This window comes from Somniosus microcephalus, chromosome 9 (assembly GCF_052327205.1).
Source record: "Somniosus microcephalus isolate GS21.2 chromosome 9, FLI_Smic_1.0, whole genome shotgun sequence".
Lineage (NCBI taxonomy): Eukaryota > Metazoa > Chordata > Chondrichthyes > Squaliformes > Somniosidae > Somniosus > Somniosus microcephalus.
The window spans coordinates 18,254,413-18,270,265 of NC_140995.1; the positions used below are offsets into that span (position 1 = coordinate 18,254,413).

Sequence of the window (15,853 nt, forward strand, 5' to 3'; positions counted from 1 at the left end):
CATTTTAAGGGCTTTACACAGATGTTTCTCTTGTGCTCAGTGTCAAGGATCACTCCAGTAAGTGAGCTCCCACTCCCCGTGAACCAAAGTGTGGCCGAATGTGCCCAATACTTGGTTTTTGCAGCATTGCATAAGGATCAAATAGAAACCTTTGTCCTTGTATTTAACTTACTACATATGGCACATGATTCCCTAGGAATTTAGATAGTGGAAGACTAAACACTCTATCGTGCCTTGGTTTAAACAATGGAACAGTTTTATTGAAAGTGACAAATAAGCAAACGAGAGACAATAGAGAAGCTTGCACTATTTTTACAGACTTCTCCCTCAGGTTAAAAAAATAACAAAATGGTGCAATGCTTCATTAACTCTACTGATAGCATTAAACCTGGACGAGTATCCATACTGTAACTCTGACATGTGGCTCCAGGAGTCCATCCTGGAGTGTCCCCTTTATATTCAGGGACGAGAAGGTGATCGACAGATGTCTGTCTTACACATTTGAATACAAATCCATGGAAGGAAAGTTTTCCTAAGATTGTTCTTTTCCTATTTATTAACTGAGGAAATAACCAAGTCTGTGTCATTAGGTTTACGTAAGAATCTAAGAAGGTAATTGTTTATTCACTACTTCATGCTATTGCATTTCCCAAATGGTGAAGTCAATAGGCAACGGTCCTGCTTGTTGGTACTGTACGTCAAGACATAGTGCCCGGTTGTAAACAGTAAGTCAATTATACTTTTGCCAGTGGTTGTCAGTGCCTTGTTTAGGTGGTTTGAAAAATTTCTGCTCCTGGTTTAATAAATTCAAATTTAGAGATCATCATTAAGAAACTATTCCATAACATCCTTTCTCTCTACTTTCATTTTGCAGACATGATTCAAGCAAGCCCGCCAAAGGTTTTTGAACCATTTTTGATATTTCAGGGTATATTTTTTAATCAGCAATTCAAACATTTATCTGGCTCATACCCCATTCCTCGATACATTACCCTAATGCAGATGCTAACCTGTTTATTTTAAATGAGTTATTACCTGCCCAACAAAAGCTCACAGAGGAATATAGTACAGCGTGTTAAATGTCCATACATGAACTGTAGTGATTGGAAATTATGTCCTATCATGTTTTATAGTTCACTTGACTCAATTTGAAATGCATAGCTCCATCCCCACAGATTAATATCCTATTTTGTAAGGAGGATGTCTCTGGGAGACACATCGATTCTTCCATGCATCTATCAATATATGCCAAGTTGAATTGTGTTAACAATCAAAAACATTGGAAACCGACAGCATTTAAATGAAGTTACAAGGTTTTGCCTACTTGTAGATAGTGGCCCAGATTTTCCAGTGCCTATGACCGTGTGCGCAGTGCGTATGCACCGTAAGTGCCCCGCAAGTTCCGTGTTTCCGTGTGTGATGCGTATGTGCGAAAACCCGGAACTTGCGATCTGTCAAGTTTCAGCTCGACAGATGCACCGCATCCCCAGGAAATGGACATTCGCTGGCGGAGAGCTGGGCTAGTTGCCCAACTACTGCCCAGCGAATGCCCATGAAACTCTTACACCTAGTAAAAGTGGGCATAGGGCCTTGTTTTACCAGCGTAAGAGTTTAAATAAATATTTTTTAAAAAAAATTATTATTTAAACAGTCAAAAAAACCTTTAAATATAGTTTAGGTTATTTATAGCCCCTTTAAAATGTTGACATTTAGTTTTCAAAAAATATAATTTTTGGTTTAAATGTTTAATTAAATTGGCCCAGAAATTCGGGTCCCAACACGTGAGCACACATGGGGTACTCACGCGTAGGTCCAACGAAAGTGCCGGTTTCATGCATGCACTGCGCATGCGCGGGAAACCGGCACTTCCGTTCCCCTGAAAGAAGGGGTTGACAGGTAGAATGCGTGCGCCGGAGAGGCAGCGCGTGCGCATCAAACTTACGTTTTTTTTGCAGGTTTCTCCGGGAGGGTCAGTCTCCAGCAGTTATACTTTTAAAAAGCAGGTGCAAGGCCTGCTTTTAACAAGGTAAGTGGTGAATTAATTTAAATTAAAACATTTTATCCACAGGTTTATTATTTTTAAATACTTTAAAGAATGGTAAGTTTATTTTTAGCCCCATTAGAAAATGTAATTAATCTTTTCAAAAATTTAAATTATTGTTTAAAATAGTTATTTCATGTAATTTATAGTTATTTTAAAAATGTAATGTATTTTTTAAATTTATTTGAAGTTTTAGTGATGTTTTGGGGCTTATAGTATTTATAGGTTTGACAGGTCTTCCTGTCAAACTTATGAATGAAGCATTTCCTGCTACCATTGGCTCTCCATGGCCCACGTGATCCCAGGGGACGCATCGAACTAACTGCGACCCTGGGATACACAAGCACTGCGCGCCGGCAGTTGGAGGAGGCCCAGGATCGGAATCCCACGCGGGCCCACAGCTCAACGGCCGGCGTGCAAGGTAAGTGCAGGTCAGGGGGCTTGCACCCGCGGGAAGCCCCCGACCCGAAATTCTGAGCCATTATATTTGAATCAATTTTGAACATGTAATGATTTACTTTTCTTTAACTGGTGTGTAATTGTGTTTTTTGGGTGATTCCTTTTCATGCTTATGGGAATTCCGTACGTAAATGGAACCCCCCATAAGCATAATGGGGATCCCCTTTTTGATTGGTTGGGCCGGCCCACATGATCCATGGGACGCTTGCGCCCCTGGGATACATGGCCCTTTACACAGACGTACGTGTAGAGGCCCAGGAGCGCGAGAGTCCAAACCTCCGGGACCATCAGGTAGGTGCGTACTTTTCTTGCGGTTTGGAGGCATTCGCCCGCGGGAAGCCTCCGACCGCAAATTCAAGCCCAGTGTTTTTGGGCTCACTTTATTTTTTACATTTTCCTTTTCCTGACTGAATGCATTAATTTGATCCCAAGAATACTGTGGTTGGGGGGAGGTGGGGTGGTGACCTTTTATCACAAGGAGGATGGAAAAAGCTCTCCTGGGTCACTGGCTCTTCTCGTATCAACTTCCTACCTGAGGGAGTCTTATATTTGATTTGTGTTGGTTGGGGCAGTGTTCTAGTAGTAGGGGAAGGGGCTCGACGTGGTGTCTGTTGGAGTGGGGATTTACTGCCCTCTATAATAAGTATGTTTCTCAAAGTTTCTGGGGCAGTACATTGAATATATTTCAGCTTTGACTTGGAGGGAGAGGGTGGTGAGGGTGGGGGAGAACTTGTTGTTGCCATGCTGGCAAGAAGTAAGGAGTTAGGTACCCTCTGGTGCTGGGGTCTTAATGTTTCTGTCTTGTAGTAATTTTCTGTCAGTCTTCAGGATGTTGAATGAGAAAGATGAATCTCATACAGTATTATGCTCCTGGTGAGTGCATTATCTTTTACCCAACCCTCTTTTTCTGTAGGATCAGCTTTACATGGGCATTTTTTTCCCCCAGTAGCTCATTGTAGGGATTCACAAAGCTTGATATGTGGCAACCCTTGAGCCGTTTCTGAGGCTGAGGCCATTGTGACATCTCTAGCTTGGAAGTAGCACTCTCACAGCATGGAAGTTTAGGTCTGAGGGTATGAGGAGTAGACATAAAAACAAACAAAAGTGTGGAAAGAGAACATTTAAAAACTCCTTTTCCTTCACAGACTGAGCCAAGTCACTCTATCATGGGCTTTACCAACCCATTCAATCTCCTGCGAGAGATGACCAGCCACCGATAAACTTCGGGCAGAAGAAGCGCTGCGAAGTCCCTTCCTACCTGTGGGAAGAATTTTCTTTTACCCAATCCCCTTTCTCTGTAGGATCAGCTTTACATGGGTATAACAATTGGCCAGGAACTTGCTGGGCCGTGGCACCATAGTAATGGTGAAATAATGGTGAACGCCATTACTATCGCCGCTAAAGTCCCAGGAAATTATGATGTTCATGAATAACGCCACTGTTATAGCAACGCCCTAATTTTCTGGGAGTTTATTGCCATTTTGCTGGAAACTTCACTGAAAGCTTGAAAGAAACATTGTGCAAGCTCCACCTTCTAGTGTAAGCAGTAGCGAGGGCTTATTTGTTGCATTAAAGCCAGTTTTATCGCCGTTGGCTGGAACATCGGCCGCGATTTCCTCTACCGCGATGGGTCCGGTGCGGCCGGGGTCGGTGGCGGGGTGCGACCCCGCTGCTGGCTCCAGCCCGCTGTCCAATGTGATCTTATGTTGATTGGGCTTATTAAGCCCGCCCAGCACGTTTCCCGGCCAATTGAAGGAAGCAGGTCTGATGACTTCACTTGACGTGTCATCAGATGGTTTCCTTAAAGGGACCATAAGGCAAATTTATTTTGACAGTTGTGCTGTCTGTGTTCTACAGCATTGAGGTGCTGCAAACAATGACAAGCACTGCACAGAGGTGCACGGCTGCACCCAGGCTCTCCCATGACTCCCTCCATGGAGGGAGTCACAGCACGCAGGGAGGTTCTCTTCTCTGCCAATGGGCAGAAGAGACCTCCCCAGGAGATCAACGCAGCCTGGTTGCACATTGCAGAGGAGGGCAGAAGCAGGGATGTCATTAGGAGGACCAGGCTGCAGTGGCGCAAACCTTTAAATTATCTCAGTAGATCACGAAACGTTACTGCAAAGCCACACTCAACCTCATCCTGCTGTGCCACTCATCACATCCCCATCACTTTGCCTTCCCTACCCTACTCCTGCACATCCTCACTCACACCAACTTACCTTGCACCTCCACCCATCCCTCTCTATCCACATTATCAAATCCCCATCTCACTAGCCATCCCTCACACTCACCCTCATCCTAGTGTAATCATACCAAGTAACAACACCCATGGGTAGGCACTTGGGTGTTTTATGCAATGTTCATGTGAAGTTTCTGTTAATGTGCTGTCAAACATTGAAACTTTTATTTTCAACACTTTGCCTTCTTGGACTGATTTGTGTGCACCTTTGGAACTGGCTTAGTGAGTTGCAGTGAATGGCGAGACTCCCCACAATGGCAATGAGTGTGAAAGGAATAGCTTGGGCATTTGAGGGATGCATTATGGTGTTGGTGTGGGGTGGTGCCAACCTGACGCATCATGTGGCAGCCAAGGTGTACAGCGTCAAGTGAAATAAATCTGGCCATGGTGAGGCCATCCCTGGCCTCCCGGGCAGCAATGTGGTCAGGTGCTGATGCCCTCTGTCCTGTGCAGCGTCAGTTGACTGTGGAGAAGGTTGGTGTTGTTGTTGGTGCTGCAGGTGTGCGTGGTGCTGCTGGTGTTGGGACTGATTGTGGTGGGATTCTGAGGACCAAGGTGAGATAGTTTCAAGGGCACCGATGCTGCTGGAATAGATGGCAGGTGAAGTAGAGATGACAGAAGTGATCTGTCAATGGTGAGAGAGCTTGTTCCAATGAGGTGACACAGGATACAGAGTTTGATCCAAACACTTTCAAGCTGCATAAAGCTCAATCGGTCTTCCAAATGCAGTAAGCAACAGCTTCTGAGCTTGGAAAGTGAACAGCTATGAAATGGGAGCTTTTATAGCATATTTGCAGCTGTCAAATTTAGAAATGATCCCATGGTGACACAACGCCTGACTTGCTTACCTGACGTGATCCCTGAGCAGCGGGGAACCCACGGGTGAACTCTTAAAATTAAAAGGTGAGGGCCTAGAAATTCAGTGGGCTGCGCCACGAGTTAGCGCCTAAAGAGGGCACTCAGTGGCTTTAGCGCCACTGGCCACGCCTCCCGCGATATTTAACTGGGGCGCTAATGGCGGCGTTAGCCTGTTGCGCTACACCGCCACCAATGACGTCATCGGTGTGCGCAGCGCCCCGCCACCACCCCGATCGCGATATTTGGCAGCGACCGCCTCTGTAGCGCCATTCGCAAATCGTGCCCGGTTCATGGGGACTACCTGTGGCGGCAGTGGCGCAAATTAAGGTGGAGGTGCGGGGCGGCTGTTTTTTTCGGCGGCCGCCTGGCAGCACCTCCGTCCCCGGCCTCCTGATCGCCCCCCGCGGCATTGCCGGCTGTTTTCCGAGAGCCCAGCACTTCTCCTCGGTGCCGGGCTTTTTTGCCAGCACTCGCGATCTCCGATCGCGCTGGTGCAGGCCCCTCCCCCTTAAGAATGGGAGGAAGGCCTGCAGCGCGCCGTGCCGCAGCGTGTGGTGCTGCGGCACGTAGCGCTGCGATATTCAGTTTCAGCGCCCTAAGAGGGACGCGGAGCACCTCGCCCCGTGTCCCTCTTGGGGCGCTCAAGCTGAATTTCCGGCGGTCGCTACTGCTCCAAACACTGCGCTAATTCCGGCGCCCAGGCGAGCTTGGCGCCCCATTTGCGGCTCCACCCAATTTCTCCCCCGAGCTTAAAATAGTTTTTAAGTCCCTGTTAAGAAGCTCTTAATCATCTAAATTGCCTCCCCCGCCACTTGGTGTTGGGTCTGTTCAGCGATGACAGACCCGACATCTGGGAAACTAGCATGGCGGCGGGTTGACAGTTGGTCCCCACCCGACCCGCCACCAAACACGCCCACTGACCCCCTCAAAAAATTCCCCCTATCGTTTCAGAAAGATGCTGGACAGTAGGGGTCAATAAATCTGTTACTATTGAGACGATTATGATATACTGACAGTTGTGGTTCAAATATCCAGATATAGAAACAACTTAAAATGCAGATTTTTGTAACATAAGTAGTTTGGACTTTGGGACAACACTGCTTTTTAAATGCCAATTTTGATTTGCAGACAGTCAATGAAAGTTAACACGTAGTGCATCAAATGTTGCCATAGCAACACTCTGCAGTTCTTTCAGTGACAATAGGAGTGTATACATAATCGAAATGTGCAACAAATGACACTCTCCATGGGCTGCTTTTAAAAGTGATTGACTTCTATTGTGTAACTTTGGAATTCCCTATCCCAAAGGACTGTGGATGCTGAGTTATTGGGTATATTCAAGGCTGAGATAGATAGATTTTTGGACGACAGGGAAATCATGGGATATGGGGATTGGACAGGAATGTGAAGTTGAGGTCGAAGATCAGCTATGATCTTACTGAATGGCGGAGTAGGCTCGAGGGGCCGAATGGCCTACTCCTGCTCCTAATTCTTATTTTCTCACATTCTTTATTCAGACAATGACCAAGCAAGTCATTGCAAGCAGTAGACTTTGCTAATAATCACTACTCAGGTTTCAGAATTTATCTCGGATTTACCATTAGAGATGTGCCAATAACAGAAATAATTTTTCAGTGGCACCTTGTCACTACATCTGGACATCTTGGTGGGGTGGGGTGTGTATTCTGGTTGATGGTGGCTCTGCAATCGATTGCCAATAGGAGATGAGCACTTTTGGTCCTACTTCCACCAGGATATTATTGTGGCACGCAAGTAACTTTACAGATCGCAAGTTCAGGATTTAGCACATGCGCAATCACTTGCGGAAATCCTGAAATTGCGGTCCATTTCAAAGGCAGTATGACCGCTTACTCTGAGAGTACGCCGTCACACCCACTGCAAATTCTGGTCCATTGTGTTCAAATGGAAATGCCCTATGCTCGGTTGATTGGCACCCCATCCACCACCTTAAACATTCACTCCCTCCACCACCGGCGTACCGTGGCTGCAGTGTGTACCATCTACAAGATGCACTGCAGCAACTCACCAAGGCTTCTTCGACAGCACTTCCCAAACCCGTGACCTTTACCCCCTAGAAGGACAAGGGCAGCAGGTGCATGGGAACACCACCACCTACAAGTTCCCCTCCAAGTCACACACCATCCTGACTTGGAAATATATCGGCCGTTCCTTCATCGTCGCTGGGTCAAAATCCTGGAACTCCCTCCCTAACAGCACTGTGGGCGCACCTTCACCACAGGGACTGCAGCGGTTCACGAAGGCGGCTCACCACCACCTTCTCGAGGGCAATTAGGGATGGGCAATAAATGCTGGCCTTGCCAGTGACGCCCACATCCCAGGACGAATAAAAAAAAATATACCTGCACCATACATCATGCAAACATGCTTCTGATTCAGCAAGAAGGCGGAGCCGGCAGGATTTCTGATGGTTGATGTCCTTCTGCCAGTCCCGCCTCTTCTTCTGATGTCAGCACTGTCTGCACGGAGTTGGGTCTGTCAGTTTTTTTTTGCCAATTAAAAAAAGGGATGGTAGCCAAGTCTGTCCCCAAATTTTGGCCCCGTGACCACTTACCCTGCAGCAGAACATTCCCAGGCCTATGACTTTCAGGGCCAGCGAGGTAGAAGTTTGTGTATGCTTAGGACAGCCAACAAAATCATTGCTTATGTGTAGCTTGTGGATCATGTTCCACTGTTTACTGCTGGTGTCCTGTGCGTGTGTGTGTTTTTATTTTCCATTCGTGTTTCAGTCCATTTCTGATATGTTTATGGCATTTTGGGACACACCTCACTTGCAGGTCTGAAGTGTTGCAGAGGATGACAATGATAACAGAAAATGCTGGAGATACTCAGCAGGTCAGGCAGCATCCGTGGAGAGAGAAACAGAGTCAACGTTTCAGGTCGATGACCCTTCGTCAGAAAAATGGTCATTGACCTGAACCGTTAACCCCGTTTCTCTCTCTCCACAGATGCTGCCTGACCTGCTGAGTATTTCCAGCATTCTCTGTTTTTATTTCAGATTTCCAGCATCCGCCGTATTTTGCTCATGTATGATAATGAGAGCGAATGGTAATTGTACAGATCCAATAGCTTCAGTAAAAGTATTAAAATATATGTAACAAATGGATATTTCTTTTTCCCCTCTTCAAAGAAAGACATCAAAAGCAAGTTTATCTTCATTATTTTTGACCCTCTGGGAATGCTTTCTGAGAATGTGATTTTGTTATTGGGAACTGAAGGTAAATGGGTTAACACCTTTGTGAAAGAAGCAGTCAAAGGAATTTTATACAAATGCATTAGTTAATAACATTGCACAACAAATTTGGAACAAAGCAACAACCTCCCATGGCATCAGGAAATAAAGAAAGAATTTGCATTTATATCGCGCCTTTCACAACCTCAGAATGTTCCAAAACACATCACAACCAATGAAGTAATTTTTGCAGGGTAGTCACTGTTGTAATATATGGAAAAGTGGCAGCAGTGTGCTCAGTAAGTTTCCATGAGCAGAAACGAGATAAATGACCGAGATCACTGATGGGTGAGACTAGAACTAGGGGGCATAATCTTAGAATAAGGGGCTGCCCTTTCAAAACTGAGATGAGGAGAAACTTCTTCACTCAGAGGGTAGTAAATCTATGGAGTTTGCTACCCCAGAGAGCTGTGGAAGCTGCAACATTAAATAAATTTAAAATGGAGATAGACATTTTCCTAGCAGATAAGGGAATTAGGGGTTACGGGGAGAGGGCAGGGAAGTGGACGTGAGTCTAGATTCAGATCAGCCATGATCCTATTGAATGGCGGAGCAAGCCCGAGGGGCCATATGGCCTACTCCTGCTTCTATTTCTTATGTTCTTAATCTGTTTTTAGTGATGTTGGTTGAGGGATAAATATTGTTCAGGATACCTGGCGAGTTCTCGTCTTCAAAATAGTGCCATGGGATATTTTATGTCCACCTGAGAGGGCAGATGTGGTCGCAGTTTAAAATCTCATCCAACAGATGGCACCTCTGACAGTGCAGCTCTCCCTCAGTACTGCACTGGAGGGTCAGTCTAGATTATGCACTCAAGTCACTGAAATGGAGCTTGAAGCCACCAGCTTATGAATCAGAGATGAAAGTGCTGCCAGTGAGCCAAGACTGACACCTAATGAGATCTAACTGGATGAGGGTCGTGCAAATATTATGCTCATTTAATTTTGAATGCATTGATATTCTACCACACTGCTCAAAGTTGAGGCTCGGTAACCACTACTTGACAAGTCAATGGTACACCATAATGTACTTACTGTACTTCTAAATGCCTAGAAATTAAGCTTTATACATATGGAAGATAAATGTGATTATACCAGGAGAATATACACACGTACTTGACTTAATTTTAAACCTTATGCAGAAGTTAAGCCGATTGCTTCAAAGAGTAAAGTATGAACAAAAAGAAGAAAAATCTGTGACAACAGCCGATACATTATTAAAGAGTCGCTGTCTCTTACCGGTGGAGCATTGAAAATGTGAAGCGACGAACCCTTCAGTCCCAGAAACTTGTACTTGTAAAGCTGATTGGAATCAGATCCTAGCAGCCTCTCACTCACCCACCCCATGTGAATTATCTGCAGAGGAAAACCTTAGAAAATTGAAAAATCAATCCTCAAAATCAAAACACTGCATTTTTAAAAAAATGATTCCTGCACACACAAAGCCATTAATTTTGTAATGAAGCCTTCAAGGACTCTGTGCCAAGCCTGATGTCTAAATCAGCCAGGAAACTACAGAACTGCATTGTTGAGGGATCTACTCTTAGAAGTGCGCTGTATGGGATTATGGGGATTTAATTCCAATTTAGAGCGACCGCCTCCATTGCTGCAAAGGCGCAACAATGGTGGGCCCAGCAAGCCCCAAAATATTCATCAGCATTGGCAGCCTAATCTTACGGAACCATCCAGGTGCATGCAGTATTGCAGATTCAACGTTGCCTCACTTGTCATTTTGTGTCTTGTGCATGACACAGACAACAACACCAGCAACTTTAGGATATCTTAAAAGCGCCAATCGCAAAGCTACAGCAACAAAGATGTATGGCCTGACACGGGCTTTCCATCCTTTGCTGTTTTAAGAGACTGACACAAAACCTGAAACAAAGAAACTCATTGACAAATTATCCCCATTCAACACTGTACGTTGATGGTTTTGACTGGTGATATCACATATTACTTGCTTCCTCTTCAAATAGACTACAGCAACATTTTTCTTTGAGAGTATGTGCATTTTTTGTTGAACTGTACGTAAAGAGGAAGGTACTTCTGGATGAGCACCTCTGGAAAAACGCTGCTAATTTTTATTAAAGGAAAATATTAACCTCAGAAGGTTTTAATTGTTTTGTAAAACGCCAGCATTCTTATTGGAACGAAGAACCTTCATTCAGGTTGCTCTCTCTGCCAGGCTTGCGCTGGTAACCAGACTGGCCTCACAATAGCTCTGGAGCTGCAGGGACCCTGGAAGCCACACTATAGGTTGGGGTTGCGGATTGCCTGGCCTTTAGTATGGTTTTCCTGCTTTGCACGTTGTCAAAGTAGCTAAGTTCCGAAGTCACGCCGCATGCTGCTTATTATGGAGTCATTCCAGGATGCTGTCTGTCAGTGATGTCACTAGAGTGATCCAACAGAAAGGAAGATCTGACTTCAGGATTCTCCATACCAGTAAGAAAGCTAATATTTAAGAAATTCTGTTGAGCTATTATCTTCTTCTCTAAACAGCAGTACCTTGAATCAAAATTGCACATTCCAGAACTTCCTTCGCCCTCAAACTTTTTCCGCAGAGTCCAATTTCCATGACACCTAGTTCTGTGCTCACACGGAGAATGTTGTTTTTATAATTATAATCTAGAGGATTGAAAGGGATCGTTCCTGAGCATGGGGCTCTAAATTATGGCAAAAGATTCACAAAGTGGAGCTTGTTTTTACTGGGGAAAGAAGACTGATAAAGGATACAATCCAAGACTTCAGAGAGACTTTGGTAGTATGCAAGTTATTTGACTTTGACTCTAGTGACAGAAATAGATGTACAAAATTAACAAGTCTCAAAGGAAGAGTTCAGATTAGAAGATTTTTTTTGTCTTCTAACAAAGTATGCGTGTTCTGGACTTATGGACACTTTACATGCAGATAGCACCCTCTGGTGGTGGTTATTGTGTTAGCAGTGTTTGTATGTAGCAGAGGTCCTTTGACCTTTCTACCTGTTTGACCCAGGAAGTAGAATTCCAGAAAGAACCTAGCAGAGCAATGGAGAATCTGCCATGAGGGATTCTCAATCCAATGTAATCTGATCTCATATGTTAGGCCAGGCGCAATATCTGTGAGTATCTTTGTCTGTTAGCATGATAGTAACTTTGTCAGCGTAGTATTTTGATAACACTATGTTTATAAAAGGTTAATATTTGATATTTACAGAAGTACAGTCCAAATGTTAGTTAGTTATACAATTAGTCTATTCTACTGTTGTAAATATGTTTATATCTTATGTAATATCAAATGTATATGACTCAGTTTTATGTACAAAACATACTTTGTCTTTGTTTACAGTTTCACAAATTTGTTCAAGTAAAGCTTCAAAACGGCAAAACGGCTTCACGAGGAATTATTTGAATGAGTGTTTAACTTGCTGGATAACTAGATAGGAGCACATCTAGCGAGGCCAGTACAATGCGGAATAGAATTCTAGAAAAAGTGCAGTTAATGCCTAGTTGATTAACTTCTTTAATTAACAGCTGGATAAAAATCTGGGTAATGGGATTGCAAGTTATAAGAATATGCATCGGCACACAGGATTCGACAATTTATGGGATATGATAGAACCTGTATGGCTAAGGTCATGAATACATCATCTATGGAATGGAACTGGTCGAGGTTGAATGATACAGCTGGTAATATTTGATTGCAGCTTGGAATTTTGCTAGATTATATTAAGAACCAGGGACAAATCCACAGTTTTATCTTGGCAATTTTTTGTCACCTCTCTCATAAGACTAAATAAATTGGATGGAGCCTGTGGAAGGAACAGGCTTGATGGGTTAAATGTCCTTTTCTTGTTCTACGTTTTTCATGTAATATTATGAACATCCTTTACTCATTGGATTCTGGAAAAGGAAGCCAGACTTCAAATAGATCACAGCCTCAGTGTACAAACTATGTGAAACTGGTCTCATAATCCGAGTGTAAAAGACAGATGGTTTAAAGGGTACCACAGTTTAAGAAGTCGTTACCTTTATCTCCTACTTGCATGCAAATAAGTGTAACACTGCAATATAAACGATAAGAAGACCTGTAAGCCATGGCTGAATGCTCTACTTGACAACTAGCCTTGGACAAGTAAATTGCCTGCTTTTGGTGAGCTAAAAAGAAGCAACGAGCCAACTTTCTATTAATCACTTTGCTTTTACCTCCAGTGTCAATGCTTTCTTTCCCTTCTCCTCCTTCTTCTCTGCTGCACCTCAATAGCTTGCTGTCCTTATTTCCAACTACAATGACTGCCTCACTATCGACATGAAAAGTGTCTATTTATAAAAGAATATTTATTTCCTCTGAACTATAGAAAAGTAACCTTTTGTTAAGAGGCTAATTTTATCATTTAAAAACAAAACTGCTACACAATAACTGAGCTATTTTAAAACATTTTCCAGCACTGATATTGAGCTCAATTTTTATTTTATTTAAATATAATTTTTTAATGGGAGCAAGGGCATGTTTATTCCTTGTGGCCATTTCTGCAATAAGCAAATAATAAACGGCAAGTTATACGACACTGATTTGAATTTATATAACACCCGAAGAACTGGCTGTGGGTATCATGGCGGATGGGGGGATGGTAACAGATTTGCTCACATCCAGGATTGTCGACAATATTCTGCAATGGATGGGAAAAACTGGATCCATTTCGGCCAAACAACTTAGAACGTAAACAGGTGTAGTTGTAAATTCTTAGTCCAAATCATGTTATCAAATGACTAATAGAATAATAATTACTTTAGATTGTTTTTTTTTAAAAATAACACATACTAAATGTATATTTGAGATGATAATGGGCCAGTAATTCTTGTCCCAACGCGTGAGTACGGACGGGGTAATCACGTGTGGGCCCGGAGGAATTGCCGGTTTTCAGCATGCACAGCGCATGCGGGGAAAACCAGCATTTCCTCTCCTCTGACCCAAGGGGTTCAGAGGCGGAACGCGTACGACGTATCAGGCAGCGCGTGCGCGCTGAACTTCCCTTTTTTTTATTAGAGTTGCCCGTGGGGAAAAGACTCCGGTTTTTACGCGTGGAAAAAGCAGCCGTAAGTACTTACTTTTAACAGGTAAGTGGTCTATTAAGTGAAATTAGAAAATTTTTCCACAGGTTCATTTTTTTTGAAGACTTTACAGTAAGGTAAGTGTATTTTTAGCCCTGATTTTTTATGTAATAATTTTTTTCAAAATTTAAAGTTATTGTTTAAAATATTTTTTTTACATTATATTTAAGTAGTGCGATGTTTTTTAAAATTTTCTTTCAAGTTTAAGTCGTGTTTTGGGACCAGGAGTTTTCATGAGTTTGACAGTTCTTATGATCAAACTCATGAATGAACTTTTGCAACCTCCCATTGGTTGCCCAGTGCTCACGTGATGCCAGCCGGCTCATCGCACTAAGTACGCCGCTGGGTCACGCACGCACAGCGCGGCAGGACCTGAAGCGGGCCAGTGACAGGGAATGCAATGCGGGCCAGGATTGAAATGTCAACGCGCCGGGTAAGTGCACATCGGGGGCTTGCACGCGCGGCAAGCCCCCGAACCTAATTTCTGGCCAAATATATGGGATTATATTGTTTTTAATAAAGTTCTGGTCTTGAAGATTTTCAGCATCCAATAGTTAGCAGAAGCCTTTCTACAGAAAATAGATGCTGGTTCTCCTATTTATAATAGCTGTTTATACATTAGGGTAGAATTTTGTTTTCACTGCCTGGGCAGGAGTTTGTCTGGATGGTTTGCCCACCTTTCATAGAACCAGACTGATCTTTATTCCGATAGCAAAATACTGCGGATGCTGGAAATCCGAAATAACAACAGAAAATGCTGGAAAAACTCAGCAGGCCAGGCAACATCCGTGGAGAGAGAAATAGAGTCAACGTTTCAGGTCGAAACCCTTCGTCAGGACTGAGAAAAAAGCAGGAAATGAAACAGATTAAAAGCAAGTTTGGGGGGCTGGGAAATGGGGGAGGGGATGAAAGAACAAAAGGGAAGGTCTGGGAGGGGTGAAGAGACATTAAGAGATATTCAAGGCGAGACGAGATGGTAATAGGACAAGTAAAGAGACAAAGGATGGCTCCTGATGAAGTGTGAAATGCAAACACGAGAAGGGAAACTGAAAGCAATGAAGATGAACAAGGTTGAAGAGCCAAACAGAGATCCCATCGAAGAGAAGAGCAGAACTTCTTCAAGGTGGGCATTCCTAGAAGAGAGGTGGCAGTGAACCAAATACTAACACGATAGCAAAATACTACGGATGCTGGATTCCATTGATTTCAACTGATTTCATCACTTGCAGTGGAATGAAAATCAGGCAGGTTCTACAGAGGAAATCCATTCCGCCAGGTTACTGCCCAGGCAGTGAAGATAATAATCTTCTCCAAATTACCATTATTTAGGCATAATTTTGCACCATGGTTCCCTCCCCCCCCCCGCCACCAGCCCCTTAAACAAGTAAAGACAGCTCCCCTAATAATACAGTCAATAAAGACAGAATGTCACTGAGCCAAAGGAAGCAGGGAAGTCCCACACTCGATCCTCATTTTCTGCTGAGTTAGTGGTCTCAAATGGGAAAGTAGGTGGGACAGTGTAATAGTTGTCAGCACTCCTGGAGTAAGAAGTGAAAATCAGCTAGGTGCTCCTGCTCTTGATCACTATCCTATAACCTCTGCTAGAAAGTGCACATCTGTGAGTGGCCAGGCAAGGACAAGACCATGCTTAGTTGTGATGCTCCCAAGGTCAATTACCAACGCTCATTGGGGGACGTTTTGGAAGAAGCCTAACAGGCATGGAACCAGGAGTCAACATCTTCAGGAAAGGAGGAGGGGAAAATAAATTGGGAAAGAAACAAAATCATGCAAAGAGATCTCAAGGAGATCTTCCAGGAAATGGGCTACAGGAAGATGTGTTTGAGGCTGAAGCAAAGAATAGACCCAGATAATAAATGATTAGGGTGCAAGTCTTCA

At 43.8% G+C, this 15,853-nt stretch overlaps 1 protein-coding gene across 1 annotated transcript in view; it reads right to left on the minus strand.

The window, feature by feature from the left end:
• The window catches only part of sntg2 (syntrophin, gamma 2), a gene marked incomplete at its 5' end in the record, with an annotated part of 377,700 nt that overhangs the window by 128,824 nt on the left and 233,023 nt on the right, over positions 1 to 15,853 (minus strand). Inside the window, one exon of the mRNA XM_085996911.1 lies at positions 10,110 to 10,226. Within this exon, the coding sequence (XP_085853037.1) occupies positions 10,110 to 10,226 (117 nt within the window). The remainder of the gene's footprint in view (positions 1 to 10,109; positions 10,227 to 15,853) is intronic.